The 17,764-nt window shown below is 48.8% G+C and overlaps 1 protein-coding gene and 3 long non-coding RNA genes across 68 annotated transcripts in view; 3 read left to right on the top strand and 1 right to left on the bottom strand.

Annotated features, from left to right (window-relative positions):
• The window catches only part of LOC127918860 (epsin-2-like), a 44,212-nt gene extending 37,204 nt beyond the window's left edge, over positions 1-7,008 (top strand). For 2 of the 3 annotated variants that reach the window (XM_052502135.1, XM_052502134.1), the window contains exons 8-10: positions 1,543-1,680; positions 2,126-2,317; positions 6,755-7,005. In XM_052502135.1, coding sequence (XP_052358095.1) covers positions 1,543-1,680; positions 2,126-2,317; positions 6,755-6,915 — 491 coding nt within the window. In that variant the 3' untranslated portion in view covers positions 6,916-7,005. Of the gene's footprint in view, positions 1-1,542; positions 1,681-2,125; positions 2,318-6,754 lie in introns of all 3 variants that reach the window. The other variant, XM_052502136.1, reaches the window with a different exon arrangement.
• A 1,982-nt stretch (positions 7,009-8,990) lies between these two features.
• LOC127918859 (uncharacterized) lies at positions 8,991-10,008 on the bottom strand. The gene is made up of 4 exons (XR_008101148.1): positions 9,882-10,008; positions 9,484-9,711; positions 9,229-9,427; positions 8,991-9,169 (listed from the first exon to the last, which is right to left on the bottom strand). It is a non-coding gene; the product is annotated as an uncharacterized LOC127918859 (long non-coding RNA).
• A 248-nt stretch (positions 10,009-10,256) lies between these two features.
• LOC127918858 (uncharacterized) lies at positions 10,257-11,323 on the top strand. 15 transcript variants are annotated; one of them, XR_008101138.1, is made up of 2 exons: positions 10,257-10,427; positions 10,738-11,323. It is a non-coding gene; the product is annotated as an uncharacterized LOC127918858 (long non-coding RNA). The 15 variants fall into 15 exon arrangements; XR_008101134.1 differs by having other exon boundaries at positions 10,257-10,455; XR_008101143.1 differs by having other exon boundaries at positions 10,413-10,483; positions 10,776-11,323.
• A 2,556-nt stretch (positions 11,324-13,879) lies between these two features.
• On the top strand, positions 13,880-17,741 carry LOC127918857 (uncharacterized). 49 transcript variants are annotated; one of them, XR_008101126.1, is made up of 11 exons: positions 13,886-13,999; positions 14,419-14,473; positions 14,779-14,833; positions 14,884-14,993; positions 15,204-15,313; positions 15,617-15,726; positions 15,801-15,910; positions 16,085-16,414; positions 16,525-16,909; positions 17,075-17,184; positions 17,295-17,741. It is a non-coding gene; the product is annotated as an uncharacterized LOC127918857 (long non-coding RNA). The 49 variants fall into 49 exon arrangements; XR_008101127.1 differs by adding an exon at positions 17,020-17,074 and having other exon boundaries at positions 17,130-17,741; XR_008101111.1 differs by having other exon boundaries at positions 16,525-16,964.
• The last annotated feature ends 23 nt before the right edge of the window (positions 17,742-17,764 follow it).

Raw genomic sequence — 17,764 nt, 5'->3', positions numbered from 1 at the left:
CTAAATATCAGTTATGTTGGTAATGTGTAAATATAATGTTTTATAGGATGTGAAATGTAGATGACGGAGTGCTTTTAAATGCCAGGATGTTAAACTCATTTTGAGGGTGTTCATCTAGTAGAATTCACCTCTTCACTAATTAGTAAGAGAATCGTCTTTTTGATATCAACATGTTTGACAACACCTGATAATCCAGATTAGGGGGAGGCGCTGTTCCCAAATGAACCACTGGGGGGGGTCCCTGACTCAATACAACAGTATGATAATCCAGTTTAGGGGGAGGCGCTGTTCCCAAATGAACCACTGGGGGTTCCCTGACTCAATACAACAGTATGATAATCCAGATTAGGGGCGCTGTTCCCAAATGAACCACTGGGTGGGGGGGGTCCCTGACTCAATACAACAGTATGATAATCCAGTTTAGGGGGAGGCGCTGTTCCCAAATGAACCACTGGGGGGGGGTCCCTGACTCAATACAACAGTATGATAATCCAGATTAGGGGGAGGCGCTGTTCCCAAATGAACCACTGGGGGGAGCCAATGCAAGTGGTCATTAAATGACTCGTTGTCAGTATGTAGGAGCAGGATGTTGATGTGTGACTTCCTGTTTTCAGAGTTTTACTGAACACTACATTCTAAATAGTATGATTAGTACACAGAATGTTGTTTTAGTAAATAGTAGACAGATCAGGGACCAGTGGGGGACGGGGACAGGGACCAGTGGGGGACGGGGACAGGGACCAGTGGGGACGGGGACCAGTGGGGGACGGGGACCAGTGGGGGACAGGGACCAGTGGGGACGGGGACCAGTGGGGACGGGGACAGGGACCAGTGGGGGACAGGGACCAGTGGGGACAGGGACCAGTGGGGGACAGGGACCAGTGGGGACGGGACGGGGACCAGTGGGGGACGGGGACAGGGACCAGTGGGGGACAGGGACCAGTGGGGGACAGGGACCAGTGGGGGACAGGGACCAGTGGGGGACAGGGACCAGTGGGGGACAGGGACCAGTGGGGACGGGGACCAGTGGGGACGGGGACAGGGACCAGTGGGGGACAGGGACCAGTGGGTTTGTCAGTGTGGAAGGGGACAGGGACCAGTGTTGAAGGGGACAGGGACCAGTGGGTTTGTCAGTGTGGAAGGGGACAGGGACCAGTGTTGAAGGGGACAGGGACCAGTGGGTTTGTCAGTGTGGAAGGGGACAGGGACCAGTGTTGAAGGGGACAGGGACCAGTGTGGAAGGGGACAGGGACCAGTGTGGAAGGGGACAGGGACCAGTGTGGAAGGACAGGGACTGTCTTTGTCTCCTCTACACCTGCAGTTGTCAGAACAGTGGCTCTTTGTTCAGCCGGAATGCTGCTATACTGGTTCTGACATATCTACTGAGAGGGGAGAGAGAGAAGGGGGGAGAGGCGGAGAGGGAGAGAGTTATCGTCCAGAACAGTAGTGATCTGAAAACGAGGGAACAGCATTGTGACAGACAGCAGGAATGACTTGTCATCTGTCTACTGGGGGGGACTCATGTTGTGTCTGTGTGTCCAGGTGCAGCCCCAAAGCCAGTGGCTCCAGTAGACCCCTGGGGGCCCCCGTCCTCCTCTGTTTCCCCCATGAAGAGCAGTGATCCCTGGGGAACCAACCCTGCTCCCGACCCCTGGGGTTCTGGAGGAACCTCCTACGCAGGTACACCTCAACACCAGGGTTTAGTTAGCTCGGTATTGAGGGCGGGCTCAAATGTCTGAGTCAATAAGTATTCAACCCACAGTTGAAACTGGAGCAGCAGCACGACCAGGTGGACTGGGGACAACAAGGAGTCATCATCCAGGGGTAACCTGTCTCTCTCTGTCTCTCTCTCTGTCTCTCTCTCTCTCTGTCTCTCTCTCTGTCTCTCTCTCTGTCTCTCTCTCTGTCTCTCTCTCTGTCTCTCTCTCTCTGTGTCTCTCTCTCTCTCTCTCTCTCTCTGTCTCTCTCTCTGTCTCTCTCTCTCTGTCTCTCTCTCTGTCTCTCTCTCTGTCTCTCTCTCTGTCTCTCTCTCTCTGTGTCTCTGTCTCTGTGTCTCTGTCTCTCTCTGTCTCTGTCTCTCTCTGTCTCTGTCTCTCTCTGTCTCTCTCTCTCTGTAATCCTCTAGGTGATCCTCTAGGTGATGGTCGGGGTCTCTCCTCCCTGACTAGTGGTACCGGGGACCTGTTTGACCCTCTGTCCAACAGGAAGACCCCAGAGTCCTTCCTGGGTCCTAATGCAGCATTGGTCAACCTGGATTCACTGGTCACCAAGCCTCCTCAGCCTGCTCCTATTGTCAACCCCTTCCTCGCTGCCGCAGGTACCGACACCTTGTACCGTCCCCCCTCCCGTACCTACACCCCCCCTGTACCGACACCCCCTGTACCGACACCCCCCGTACCGTCCCCCCTCCCGTGATGGTCGACCTACACCCCCCGTGTTTGACACCCCCAGTACTGGGCGACACCCCCTCTGGGACCCCCAATACCGACACCCCCCGTACACCCCCAGACACCCCCCCCTGTACCGACACCCCCTGGGCAGATGGTACCGACACCTTGTACCGACCCCCCCGTACCGACGACCCCCCCAGTACTGGGCAGATGGTACACCCTCCCGTAGCGACAGTCCTCTGGGACCCCCCAGTACCGACACCCCCAGTACTGGGCAGATGGTACACCAGCGGTCCTCTGGGACCCCAAAACACACCCTCCTCCCGACCCCCCAGTACCGACACCCCCAGTACTGGGCAGATGGTACACCAGCGGTCCTCTGGGACCCCCGTACCCCCTGTACACCCCAGTACTGGGCAGATGGTACACCAGCGGTCCTCTGGGACCCTCCAAGGTGTACACGTTTTGGGCTTTTGGCCCCCTATCAAAGCTTGATGATTAGTTATATTTAAATCAGCTGTGTATTGCTCGGGGGACAAAACCCAAACCGTGTTCCCCTTGGGTCCCCCAGGACTGAGTTTGGGAAACTTCTGTGGTACACACACAGTACGGAGACAGATGTTGAAAATCTCCTCTCTCTCTCGCTCATAATCTCTCTGTTCTCTCAATTCAAGAGGTCTTTATTCATTCACAAAACATACACATGTATAATATAACATACACATACATGTATAATATAACATACACATACATGTATAACACATCAAAATAAAGCTTAACTTCTTGTTAACACGTTAGCCTGTCCTAGACTAACTAACATTAACACGTTAGCCTGTCCTAGACTAACTAACATTAACACGTTAGCCTGTCCTAGACTAACTAACATTAACACGTTAGCCTGTCCTAGACTAACTAACATTAACACGTTAGCCTGTCCTAGACTAACTAACATTAACACGTTAGCCTGTCCTAGACTAACTAACATTAACACGTTAGCCTGTCCTAGACTAACTAACATTAACACGTTAGCCTGGCCTAGACTAACTAACATTAACACGTTAGCCTGTCCTAGACTAACTAACATTAACACGTTAGCCTGGCCTCCTAGACTAACTAACATTAACACGTTAGCCTGGCCTAGACTAACTAACATTAACACGTTAGCCTGTCCTAGACTAACTAACATTAACACGTTAGCCTGGCCTAGACTAACTAACATTAACACGTTAGCCTGGCCTAGACTAACTAACATTAACACGTTAGCCTGGCCTAGACTAACTAACATTAACACGTTAGCCTGTCCTAGACTAACTAACATTAACACGTTAGCCTGTCCTAGACTAACTAACATTAACACGTTAGCCTGTCCTAGACTAACTAACATTAACACGTTAGCCTGTTCTAGACTAACTAACATTAACACGTTAGCCTGTCCTAGACTAACTAACATTAACACGTTGGCCTGTCCTAGACTAACATTAACACGTTAGCCTGTCCTAGACTAACATTAACACGTTAGCCTGTCCTAGACTAACTAACATTAACACGTTAGCCTTCCTAGCCTGTTAGCCTGTCCTAGACTAACTAACATTAACACGTTAGCCTGTCCTAGACTAACTAACATTAACACGTTGGCCTGTCCTAGACTAACTAACATTAACACGTTGGCCTGTCCTAGACTAACTAACATTAACACGTTAGCCTGTCCTAGACTAACAAGCATTAACACGTTGGCCTGTCCTAGACTAACTAACACTAACACGTTGGCCTGTCCTAGACTAACTAACACTAACACGTTGGCCTGTCCTAGACTAACTAACATTAACACGTTAGCCTGGCCTTAGACTAACTAACATTAACACGTTAGCCTGTCCTAGACTAACTAACATTAACACGTTAGCCTGTCCTAGACTAACTAACATTAACACGTTAGCCTGTCCTAGACTAACTAACATTAACACGTTAGCCTGTCCTAGACTAACTAACATTAACACGTTAGCCTGTTCTAGACTAACTAACATTAACACGTTAGCCTGTCCTAGACTAACTAACATTAACACGTTAGCCTGTCCTAGACTAACTAACATTAACACGTTAGCCTGTCCTAGACTAACTAACATTAACACGTTAGCCTGTCCTAGACTAACTAACATTAACACGTTAGCCTGTTCTAGACTAACTAACATTAACACGTTAGCCTGTCCTAGACTAACTAACATTAACATGTTAGCCTGTCCTAGACTAACATTAACACGTTAGCCTGTCCGAGACTAACTAACATTAACACGTTAGCCTGTCCTAGACTAACTAACATTAACACCTTGGCCTGTCCTAGACTAACTAACATTAACACGTTGGCCTGTCCTAGACTAACTAACATTAACACGTTGGCCTGTCCTAGACTAACATTAACACGTTGGCCTGTCCTAGACTAACAAGCATTAACACGTTGGCCTGTCCTAGACTAACTAACATTAACACGTTGGCCTGTTCTAGACTAACTAACATTAACACGTTAGCCTGTCCTAGACTAACTAACATTAACACGTTAGCCTGTCCTAGACTTAGCCTGTCCTAACTAACATTAACACGTTAGCCTGTCCTAGACTAACTAACATTAACACGTTAGCCTGTCCTAGACTAACTAACATTAACACGTTGGCCTGTCCTAGACTAACTAACATTAACACGTTAGCCTGTCCTAGACTAACTAACACGTTAGCCTGTCCTAGACTAACAAGCATTAACACGTTGGCCTGTCCTAGACTAACTAACATTAACACGTTGGCCTGTCCTAGACTAACTAACATTAACACGTTAGCCTGTCCTAGACCTGTCCTAGACTAACATTAACACGTTAGCCTGTCCTAGACTAACTAACATTAACACGTTAGCCTGTCCTAGACTAACTAACATTAACACGTTAGCCTGTCCTAGACTAACTAACATTAACACGTTAGCCTGTCCTAGACTAACTAACATTAACACGTTAGCCTGTCCTAGACTAACTAACATTAACACGTTAGCCTGTCCTAGACTAACTAACATTAACACGTTAGCCTGTCCTAGACTAACTAACATTAACACGTTAGCCTGTCCTAGACTAACTAACATTAACACGTTAGCCTGTCCTAGACTAACTAACATTAACACGTTAGCCTGTTCTAGACTAACTAACATTAACACGTTAGCCTGTCCTAGACTAACTAACATTAACACGTTAGCCTGTCCTAGACTAACTAACATTAACACGTTAGCCTGTCCTAGACTAACTAACATTAACACGTTAGCCTGTCCTAGACTAACATTAACACGTTAGCCTGTCCTAGACTAACTAACATTAACACGTTAGCCTGTCCTAGACTAACTAACATTAACACGTTAGCCTGTCCTAGACTAACTAACATTAACACGTTAGCCTGTCCTAGACTAACTAACATTAACACGTTAGCCTGTCCTAGACTAACTAACATTAACACGTTAGCCTGTCCTAGACTAACTAACATTAACACGTTAGCCTGTCCTAGACTAACTAACATTAACACGTTAGCCTGTCCTAGACTAACTAACATTAACACGTTGGCCTGTCCTAGACTAACTAACATTAACACGTTGGCCTGTCCTAGACTAACTAACATTAACACGTTGGCCTGTCCTAGACTAACTAACATTAACACGTTAGCCTGTCCTAGACTAACTAACATTAACACGTTAGCCTGTCCTAGACTAACTAACATTAACACGTTAGCCTGTCCTAGACTAACTAACATTAACACGTTGGCCTGTCCTAGACTAACTAACATTAACACGTTAGCCTGTCCTAGACTAACTAACATTAACACGTTAGCCTGTCCTAGACTAACTAACACGTTAGCCTGTCCTAGACTAACTAACATTAACACGTTAGCCTGTCCTAGACTAACTAACATTAACTTGTAAACAAATAACATAAATATGGGTTGTATTTACAATGGTGTTTGTTCTTCACTGGTTGCCCTTTTCTTGTGGCAACAGGTCACACATCTTGCTGCTGTGATGACACACTGTGGAATTTCACCCAGTAGATATGGGAGTTTATCAAAATTAACACGTTTGTTTGTGGATCTGTGTAATCTGAGGGAAATATGTCTCTCTAATATGGTCATACATTGGGCAGGAAGTGCAGCTCAGTTTCCACCTCATTTTGTGGGCAGTGAGCACATAGCCTGTCTTCTCTTGAGAGCCATGTCTGCCTACGGCGGCCTTTCTCAATAGCAAGGCTATGCTCACTGAGTCTGTACATCGTGTCCTCTCTCTCTCTCTCTGGTGTTCGGTAATGCTGACCTCTTCTCTGTGTTCTGTTTGTCTCTCCTGTGTCTCCTTAGGAGCCGCCCCTGTAGCCGCCCCCAGGCCAACCCCTTCCAGATGGGCCAGCCTAACCCCCTACCCTAAACCAGATGAGGGTCAGCCCTATGTCAGGCCTGAGTCTGGGAGGGGAGCAGGGTTCAGCAGCTTGTCCTCCATGGTCGACCCTCTGCCCCCCTGACGGGCCACATGGTGCCCGGGGTTGGAGGGATGGGGGGTTTCCCGGCCTCTATGCCTCTGACCCAGCCCCTCTTCGGCTCAGCTCTGCCCCCCACAGCTGGCACACAGCCCCCGGGACCACTAACCCCTTCTTGTTGTGAGGAACACCTCAACTACACCCCCCCTCCCAACCACCCCCTTCAAGACAACACCCCTGGACTCCTCTCCTGTCTTTCCAACCCCCCCTCTCCTCTTCCTCTCCGTCCTCTCTCCTCTTCCTCTCTCCTCCTCTTCCTCTCTCTCTCTCTCTCTCCCCTATTCCTCTTCCTCTCTCTCCTCTTCCTCTCTCTCTCTCCTCTCCCTATTCCTCTTCCTCTACCTTTATCAAAATCTGGGTTTGTTTGTGGATCCTGTGTCTCTGAGTGAAACCAGATCTCTTCTCTTCCTCTCCTTCTCTTCCTCTCTCCTCTTCCTCTCTCTCTCTCCTCTCCCCTATTCCTCTTCCTCTCTCTCCTCTTCCTCTCTCTCCTCTCTCCCTATTCCCTCTCTCTCTCCCCTCTTCCTCTCTCTCTCTCTCCTCTCCCCTATTCCTCTTCCTCTCTCTCCTCTTCCTCTCTCTCTCTCCTCCCCCTCTATTCCTCTTCCTCTCTCTCCTCTCTCCTCTCTCTCCTCTTCTCTCTCTCTCCTCATCCTCTCTCTCTCTCCTCTCCCTATTCCTCTCTCTCCTCTTCCTCTCTCTCTCTCTTCCTCTCTCTTCCTCTCCTCTTCCTCTCCCTATTCCTCTTCCTCTCTCTCCTCTTCCTCTCTCTCCTTCCTCTACCCCTCTCTCCTCTTCCTCTCTCTCCTCTCTCTCTCTCCTCTCCCCTATTCCTCTTCCTCTCTCTCCTCTTCCTCTCTCTCCTCTTCCTCTCTCTCTCTCTCCTCTCCCCTATTCCTCTTCCTCTCCCTATTCCTCTTCCTCTCTCTCCTCTTCCTCTCTCTCCTCTTCCTCTCTCTCTCTTCCTCTACCTCTCTCTCCTCTTCCTCTCTCTCCTCCTCTTCCTCTCTCTCTCTCCCCTATTCCTCTTCCTCTCTCTCCTCTTCCTCTCTCTCTCTCCTCTCCCCTATTCCTCTTCCTCTCTCTCCTCTTCCTCTCTCTCCCTCTCTCTTATATCAGATACTGTGTCCTGTAGACAGTATTCCTGGCTGTTCTGACTGTTATTAATGCTAGTCTGATCATGGAGTGAATCTAACGAAACCTGTACAACCCCAGTGAGGTGTGTGTGTGTGTGTGTGTGTGTGTGTGTGTGTTGTGACTGTTGCTTCACCGTTAGTCCTTAGTTGGAGACGACTCCACTGCCTGGTACACTGTGTTACTACTCCCCCACCCCGTTACCGGCCACAACTTGTGAGGTCACTGCTTAGCGACCCTGACCTATGACCCTGACACACAGCCACATATGAATTTTCACCCCCTGAGGTCAACGTGTGAATTTTCACCCCCTGAGGTCAACGTGTGAATTTTCACCCCCTGAGGTCAACGTGTGAATTTTCACCCCCTGAGGTCAACGTGTGAATCACCCCCTGAGGTCAACGTGTGAATTTTCACCCCCCTGAGGTCAACGTGTGAATTTTCACCCCCCGCAGGTCAATGAATACCCCCCTGAGGTCAACGTGTGAATTGTCACCCCCTGCAAATGTATATATGAACTTTAACCCCTGAGGTCAACGTATATGTGAACTTTAACCCCTGAGGTCAACGTATATGAACTGGTGACTGGGTGGAGGAACTTTCTCAGAAGAGGAAGAGACTGTTTATTTGGGAGTGAAAGACTCAAGGGACTTGTTTCTGTAGACTAAAGATGTCTGTTATTATACAACTGTCTGGAGTCCTTTAGGGCCCCCGGCTGGAGTCCTTTAGGGTCCCCCCGGCTGGAGTCCTTTAGGGCCCCCCGGCTGGAGTCCTTTAGGGCCCCCGGCTGGAGTCCTTTAGGGCCCCCCCCGGCTGGAGTCCTTTAGGGCCCCCCCCGGCTGGAGTCCTTTAGGGCCCCCGGCTGGAGTCCTTTAGGGCCCCCGGCTGGAGTCCTTTAGGGCCCCCCCACTGGGAGTTAACATCTGACTCCAGGACTGTGGTTAACTGGGCCCTAACCTCCACTATTTATAGAGACAGGAGTTAACATCTGACTCCAGGACTGTGGTTAACGGGACCCTAACCTCCACTATTTATAGAGACAGGAGTTAACATCTGACTCCAGGACTGTGGTTAACGGGACCCTAACCTCCACCATTTACACAACCTGTCTTGTCTGTCACCACCTGTCTCCTAGTGGAACTGACCTGTCCTAGACTACACAACCTGTCTGTCTGTCACCACCTGTCTCCTAGTGGAACTGACCTGTCCTAGACTACACAACCTGTCTGTCTGTCACCACCTATCTCCTAGTGTACCCTCCCCTGGACTGGTATTACAGCTGAGACAGACAGGGGGCCCTTTCTACCTAGTACCCTCCCCTGGACTGGTATTACAGCTGAGACAGACAGGGGGCCCTTTCTACCTAGTACCCTCCCCTGGACTGGTATTACAGCTGAGACAGACAGGGGCCCCTTCTACCTAGTACCCTCCCCTGGACTGGTATTACAGCTGAGACAGACAGGGGGCCCTTTCTACCTAGTACCCTCCCCTGGACTGGTATTACAGCTGAGACAGACAGGGGGCCCTTTCTACCTAGTACCCTCCCCTGGACTGGTATTACAGCTGAGACAGACAGGGGGCCCTTTCTACCTAGTACCCTCCCCTGGACTGGTATTACAGCTGAGACAGACAGGGGGCCCTTTCTACCTAGTACCCTCCCCTGGAACTGGTATTACAGCTGAGACAGACAGGGGGCCCTTTCTACCTAGTACCCTCCCCTGGACTAGTATTACAGCTGAGACAGACAGGGGCCCCTTCTACCTAGTACCCTCCCTGGACTGGTATTACAGCTGAGACAGACAGGGGGCCCTTTCTACCTAGTACCCTCCCCTGGACTGGTATTACAGCTGAGACAGACAGGGGGCCCTTTCTACCTAGTACCCTCCCCTGGACTGGTATTACAGCTGAGACAGACAGGGTGCCCTTTCTACCTAGTACCCTCCCTGGACTGGTATGACAGCTGAGACAGACAGGGGCCCTTTCTACCTAGTACCCTCCCCTGGAACTGGTATTACAGCTGAGACAGACAGGGGCCTTTCTACCTAGTACCCTCCCTGGACTGGTATTACAGCTGAGACAGACAGGGGGCCCTTTCTACCTACTACCCTCCCCTGGACTGGTATTACAGCTGAGACAGACAGGGGCCCTTTCTCTCAGGCACAGGGAGGGGCAGCTCAGAACCTGGGTGGGGGGTTGTTTGTGGTCCTGAGTGATTCTCTGCAACAACAACTGAAGTGGATTTAAACATTGAAAGTGTACCAATGGTCCTTCTGTGTTAGCGGCTGAAAATGTGGTTTTGTCAGGTCTTCCTCTTCTGATGCTATGATGCCCAGTTCTGTCTGTGTGTAGTCTGGTGCTGTGAGGTTTCTAGGCTTCACAGACAACAGTCTGGTTACTAGGCTTCACAGACAACAGTCTGGTTACTAGGCTTCACAGACGACAGTCTGGTTACTAGGCTTCACAGACGACAGTCTGGTTACTTGGCTTCACAGACAACAGTCTGGTGCTGTGAGGTTTCTAGGCTTCACAGACAACAGTCTGGTTACTAGGCTTCACAGACAACAGTCTGGTTTCTAGGCTTCACAGACAACAGTCTGGTGCTGTGAGTTACTTAGGCTTCACAGACAACAGTCTGGTTACTAGGCTTCACAGACAACAGTCTGGTGCTGTGAGGTTTCTAGGCTTCACAGACAACAGTCTGGTGCTGTGAGGTTTCTAGGCTTCACAGACAACAGTCTGGTTACTAGGCTTCACAGACAACAGTCTGGTGCTGTGAGGTTACTAGGCTTCACAGACAACAGTCTGGTGCTGTGAGGTTTCTAGGCTTCACAGACAACAGTCTGGTTACTAGGCTTCACAGACAACAGTCTGGTGCTGTGAGGTTACTAGGCTTCACAGACAACAGTCTGGTTACTAGGCTTCACAGACAACAGTCTGGTGCTGTGAGGTTTCTAGGCTTCACAGACGACAGTCTGGTTACTAGGCTTCACAGACAACAGTCTGGTGCTGTGAGGTTACTAGGCTTCACAGACAACAGTCTGGTGCTGTGAGGTTACTAGGCTTCACAGACAACAGTCTGGTTACTTGGCTTCACAGACAACAGTCTGGTGCTGTGAGGTTACTAGGCTTCACAGACAACAGTCTGGTTACTAGGCTTCACAGACAACAGTCTGGTTACTAGGCTTCACAGACAACATTATGACACTCCTTCCTGTCTGAAAGCGTCCCCATGTTCAGAATTATATTTGTATTATTCTCACTCTAGTCTTTATTTACACATGTAATATTTCTTGGGAGCTGCTTGTGTCTGGATGGTGTGCTAACCTGTTTTTGACATTATAATAATGTAATATAATTTATATCGTTTTGTATTATCCTAACATAATATTGTGGTCTTTTTATTCTGTAATTTCTTCCTGGGGGTTTTATAGGATCAGGGGGGGGGGTATATTAACACCAGTCTAAACCAGCTTCCCCTGGAGCTGCTATGGGACAATAAAACGGATCACTTTCAGCGCTGACGTCTCCATGTGTGGCCTGTTTCCCTCTCTCTCTCTCTCTGTTTCTCTCTCTCTCTCTGTGTGGCCTGTTTCTCTCTCACTCTCTCTCTCTCTGTTTCTCTCTCTCGTCTGTGTGGCCTGTTTCCCTCTCTCTCTCTCTCTCTGTTTCTCTCTCTCGTCTGTGTGGCCTGTTTCTCTCTCTCTCTCTCTGTTTCTCTCTCTCGTCTGTGTGGCCTGTTTCCCTCTCTCTCTCTCTCTCTCTCTCTGTTTCTCTCTCGTCTGTGTGGCCTGTTTCTCTCTCTCTCTCTGTTTCTCTCTCTCGTCTGTGTGGCCTGTTTCCCTCTCTCTCTGACTCTCTCTTTTCTCTCTCTCGTCTGTGTGGCCTGTTTCTCTCTCTCTCTCTCTCTCTAGTCTCTCTCTTTACTCTCTCTCTCTCTCTCTCTCTCTCTCTGTTTCCTTCTCTGTCTCTCTCTCTCTCTCTCTCTCTGTTTCCCTTGACTCTCTCTCTCTCTCTCTCTCTGTTTCTCTCTCTCTCTCTGTTTCTCTCTCTCTCTCTCTCTCTCTCTCTGTTTCTCTCTCTCGTCTGTGTGGCCTGTTTCTCTCTCTCTCGTCTGTGTGGCCTGTTTCTCTCTCTCTCGTCTGTGTGGCCTGTTTCTCTCTCTCTCGTCTGTGTGGCCTGTTTCTCTCTCTCTCGTCTGTGTGGCCTGTTTCTCTCTCTCGTCTGTGTGTGGCCTGTTTCTCTCTCTCGTCTGTGTGGCCTGTTTCTCTCTCTCGTCTGTGTGGCCTGTTTCTCTCTCTCTCTCTCTCTCTCGTCTGTGTGGCCTGTTTCTCTCTCTCTGTCTGTGTGGCCTGTTTCTCTCTCTCTCGTCTGTGTGGCCTGTTTCTCTCTCTCTCGTCTGTGTGGCCTGTTTCTCTCTCTCTCTCGTCTGTGTGGCCTGTTTCTCTCTCTCTCCTGTGTGGCCTGTTTCTCTCTCTCTCTCTCTCTGTGTGTGGCCTGTTTCTCTCTCTCTCGTCTGTGTGTGGCCTGTTTCTCTCTCTCTCTCGTCTGTGTGTGGCCTGTTTCTCTCTCGTCTGTGTGTGGCCTGTTTCTCTCTCTCGTCTGTGTGGCCTGTTTCTCTCTCTCTCGTCTGTGTGTGGCCTGTTTCTCTCTCTCGTCTGTGTGTGGCCTGTTTCTCTCGTCTGTGTGTGGCCTGTTTCTCTCTCTCTCTCGTCTGTGTGTGGCCTGTTTCTCTCTCTCTCTCTTCTGTGTGTGGCCTGTTTCTCTCTCTCTCTCGTCTGTGTGTGGCCTGTTTCTCTCTCTCTCGTCTGTGTGGCCTGTTTCTCTCTCTCTCTCGTCTGTGTGGCCTGTTTCTCTCTCGTCTGTGTGTGGCCTGTTTCGCTCTCTCTCTCGTCTGTGTGTGGCCTGTTTCGCTCTCTCGTCTGTGTGTGGCCTGTTTCTCTCTCTCGTCTGTGTGTGGCCTGTTTCTCTCTCTCTCGTCTGTGTGGCCTGTTTCTCTCTCTCTCGTCTGTGTGGCCTGTTTCTCTCTCGTCTGTGTGTGGCCTGTTTCTCTCTCGTCTGTGTGTGGCCTGTTTCTCTCTCTCTCGTCTGTGTGGCCTGTTTCTCTCTCGTCTGTGTGTGGCCTGTTTCGCTCTCTCTCTCGTCTGTGTGTGGCCTGTTTCGCTCTCTCTCTCGTCTGTGTGTGGCCTGTTTCTCTCGTCTGTGTGGCCTGTTCTCTCTCTCTCGTCTGTGTGTGGCCTGTTTCTCTCTCTCTCATCTGTGTGTGGCCTGTTGCGCGCGGCTGGAAACACACAGTACGACCACGGGTGTATTCATTTAGTCTAAATGTTTTGCAACGGAAATCATTCACTCCAGAACCCGGATCAGGTTTCGCAACGGGAGAAAAAAAATCAACGTTTCTATTGGACAAATTCAGGTAGGTCCCGTTTAGTTGCTAGAGTTAAAACTGGTCGTCCCCTCTCACCTTCCAACTGTAACGGAAACAAGAGGTCGTAGAGACGTACACAACACAGACTACACCTTGTTCATGAAACACATTTTATTATCAGTCCAAAAATTACAACACAGAACACATCGGATCAAGAGATAACCGGCATAAGCTAAGGCCAATGTTGTTTATGTTTGGGAGGTTGGGTGGCTGTCCAATCGGTGATCGTTGTCAGGAAGCCACGCCCCGTCCTACCTATCGTAAAGATGCTCAGAAGGAGAAAGTGGAGGATATAGAGATATATCATTGTTTGTTAATGTAGGAGAAAGAGTGTATATACATATATATAGAACATAAAGACTGATGTCTTTAAACCAGCCTTATTATAGAGGATCGGCAGGTCCTGGATCAGCCTGATGTCTTTAAACCAGCCTTATTATAGAGGGGATCAGCAGGTCCTGGATCAGTCTGATGTCTTTAAACCAGCCTTATTATAGAGGGGATCGGCAGGTCTGGATCAGCCTGATGTCTTTAAACCAGCCTTATTATAGTCGGAGGTCCTGGATCAGTCTGATGTCTTTAAACCAGCCTTATTATAGGGGGATCAGCAGGTCCTGGATCAGTCTGATGTCTTTAAACCAGCCTTATTATAGAGGGGATCATCCTGGATCAGACTGATGTCTTTAAACCAGCCTTATTATAGAGGGGATCAGCAGGTCCTGGATCAGTCTGATGTCTTTAAACCAGCCTTATTATAGAGGGGATCAGCAGGTCCTGGATCAGCCTGATGTCTTTAAACCAGCCTTATTATAGAGGGGATCGGCATCCTGGATCAGTCTGATGTCTTTAAACCAGCCTTATTAAAGGGGATCGGATCCTGGATCAGTCTGATGTCTTTAAACCAGCCTTATTATAGAGGGGATCGGCAGGTCCTGGATCAGCCTGATGTCTTTAAACCAGCCTTATTATAGAGGGGATCGGCAGGTCCTGGATCAGTCTGATGTCTTTAAACCAGCCTTATTATAAGGGGATCAGCAGGTCCTGGATCAGCCTGATGTCTTTAAACCAGCCTTATTATAGTGGATCGGAGGTCCTGGATCAGTCTGATGTCTTTAAACCAGCCTTATTATAGAGGGGATCAGCAGGTCCTGGATCAGCCTGATGTCTTTAAACCAGCCTTATTATAGACTCAGGATCGAAAGTGTCCTGGATCAGTCTGATGTCTTTAAAAGCCTGATGTCTTTAAACCAGCCTTATTATAGAGGGGATAAAGAAAATAAAGACGGCAGGTCCTGGATCAGTCTGATGTCTTTAAACCAGCCTTATTATAGAGGGGATCAGCAGGTCCTGGATCAGTCTGATGTCTTTAAACCAGCCTTATTATAGATCAGCAGGTCCTGGATCAGTCTGATGTCTTTAAACCAGCCTTATTATAGAGGGGATCAGCAGGTCCTGGATCAGTCTGATGTCTTTAAACCAGCCTTATTATAGAGGGGATCAGCAGGTCCTGGATCAGTCTGATGTCTTTAAACCAGCCTTATTATAGAGGGGATCAGGAGGTCCTGGATCAGTCTGATGTCTTTAAACCAGCCTTATTATAAATCGGCAGGTCCTGGATCAGTCTGATGTCTTTAAACCAGCCTTATTATAGTGGATCGGAGGTCCTGGATCAGTCTGATGTCTTTAAACCAGCCTTATTATAGGGGATCGGCAGGTCCTGGATCAGCCTGATGTCTTTAAACCAGCCTTATTATAGAGGGGATCGGCAGGTCCTGGATCAGTCTGATGTCTTTAAACCAGCCTTATTATAGAGGGGATCGGCAGGTCCTGGATCAGCCTGAAGTCTTTAAACCAGCCTTATTATAGAGGGATCGGCAGGTCCTGGATCAGTCTGATGTCTTTAAACCAGCCTTATTATAGAGGGGATCGGAGGTCCTGGATCAGCCTGATGTCTTTAAACCAGCCTTATTATAGAGGGGATCGGCAATCAGTCTGAAGTCTTTAAACCAGCCTGATGTCTTTAAACCAGCCTTATTATAGAGGGGATCGGCAGGTCCTGGATCAGTCTGATGTCTTTAAACCAGCCTGATGTCTTTAAACCAGCCTTATTATAGAGGGGATCAGCAGGTCCTGGATCAGTCTGATGTCTTTAAACCAGCCTTATTATAGAGGGGATCGGCAGGTCCTGGATCAGTCTGATGTCTTTAAACCAGCCTTATTATAGAGGGGATCGGCAGGTCCTGGATCAGTCTGATGTCTTTAAACCAGCCTGATGTCTTTAAACCAGCCTTATTATAGAGGGGATCAACAGGTCCTGGATCAGTCTGATGTCTTTAAACCAGCCTTATTATAGAGGGGATCGGCAGGTCCTGGATCAGTCTGATGTCTTTAAACCAGCCTTATTATAGAGGGGATCAGCAGGTCCTGGATCAGTCTGATGTCTTTAAACCAGCCTTATTATAGAGGGGATCGGCCCCTGGATCAGTCTGATGTCTTTAAACCAGCCTTATCATTGTAAATCGGCAGGTCCTGGATCAGTCTGATGTCTTTAAACCAGCCTGATGTCTTTAAACCAGCCTTATTATAAATCGGCAGGTCCTGGATCAGTCTGATGTCTTTAAACCAGCCTTATTATAGAGGGGATCAGCAGGTCCTGGATCAGTCTGAGGTCTTTAAACCAGCCTTATTATAGAGGGGATCGGCAGGTCCTGGATCAGTCTGATGTCTTTAAACCAGCCTTATTATAGAGGGGATCAGCAGGTCCTGGATCAGTCTGATGTCTTTAAACCAGCCTTATTATAGAGGGGATCAGCAGGTCCTGGATCAGTCTGATGTCTTTAAACCAGCCTTATTATAGAGGGGATCGGCAGGTCCTGGATCAGTCTGATGTCTTTAAACCAGCCTTATTATAGAGGGGATCAGCAGGTCCTGGATCAGTCTGATGTCTTTAAACCAGCCTTATTATAGAGGGGATCGGCAGGTCCTGGATCAGTCTGATGTCTTTAAACCAGCCTTATTATAGAGGGGATCGGCAGGTCCTGGATCAGTCTGATGTCTTTAAACCAGCCTTATTATAGAGGGGATCAGCAGGTCCTGGATCAGTCTGATGTCTTTAAACCAGCCTTATTATAGAGGGGATCAGCAGGTCCTGGATCAGTCTGATGTCTTTAAACCAGCCTTATTATAGAGGGGATCAGCAGGTCCTGGATCAGTCTGATGTCTTTAAACCAGCCTTATTATAGAGGGGATCGGCAGGTCCTGGATCAGTCTGATGTCTTTAAACCAGCCTTATTATAGAGGGGATCGGCAGGTCCTGGATCAGTCTGATGTCTTTAAACCAGCCTTATTATAGAGGGGATCAGCAGGTCCTGGATCAGTCTGATGTCTTTAAACCAGCCTTATTATAGAGGGGATCAGCAGGTCCTGGATCAGTCTGAAGTCTTTAAACCAGCCTTATTATAGAGGGGATCAGCAGGTCCTGGATCAGTCTGATGTCTTTAAACCAGCCTTATTATAGAGGGGATCGGCAGGTCCTGGATCAGTCTGATGTCTTTAAACCAGCCTTATTATAGAGGGGATCGGCAGGTCCTGGATCAGTCTGATGTCTTTAAACCAGCCTTATTATAGAGGGGATCAGCAGGTCCTGGATCAGTCTGATGTCTTTAAACCAGCCTTATTATAGAGGGGATCGGCAGGTCCTGGATCAGTCTGATGTCTTTAAACCAGCCTTATTATAGAGGGGATCGGCAGGTCCTGGATCAGTCTGATGTCTTTAAACCAGCCTTATTATAGAGGGGATCAGCAGGTCCTGGATCAGTCTGAAGTCTTTAAACCAGCCTGATGTCTTTAAACCAGCCTTATTATAGAGGGGATCGGCAGGTCCTGGATCAGTCTGATGTCTTTAAACCAGCCTTATTATAGAGGGGATCGGCAGGTCCTGGATCAGTCTGATGTCTTTAAACCAGCCTTATTATAGAGGGGATCAGCAGGTCCTGGATCAGTCTGATGTCTTTAAACCAGCCTTATTATAGAGGGGGTCGGCAGGTCCTGGATCAGTCTGAATGGAAGTGGGGGGTTAAGAAGCTCCCCTGTTCCTCGAGGCGAGAGACCAGACATCACCAACACCTACAGTATCCAGCTGCTACTGATGGGACCACACACAGGGGTCAGGGAGGGAGATGGTATTGTCTTTGGTCCCTGTGTGTGTGTGTTTCCGTCACGTGCTGTAGGCCTGGTCTCCCAGTCCGATGCCTGCAGCAGCAGTGTGTGTGTGTG

The sequence above is a fragment of the Oncorhynchus keta genome, unplaced genomic scaffold, assembly GCF_023373465.1.
Source record: "Oncorhynchus keta strain PuntledgeMale-10-30-2019 unplaced genomic scaffold, Oket_V2 Un_contig_1511_pilon_pilon, whole genome shotgun sequence".
NCBI lineage: Eukaryota > Metazoa > Chordata > Actinopteri > Salmoniformes > Salmonidae > Oncorhynchus > Oncorhynchus keta.
This window is presented reverse-complemented; position numbering and strand designations above follow the sequence as displayed.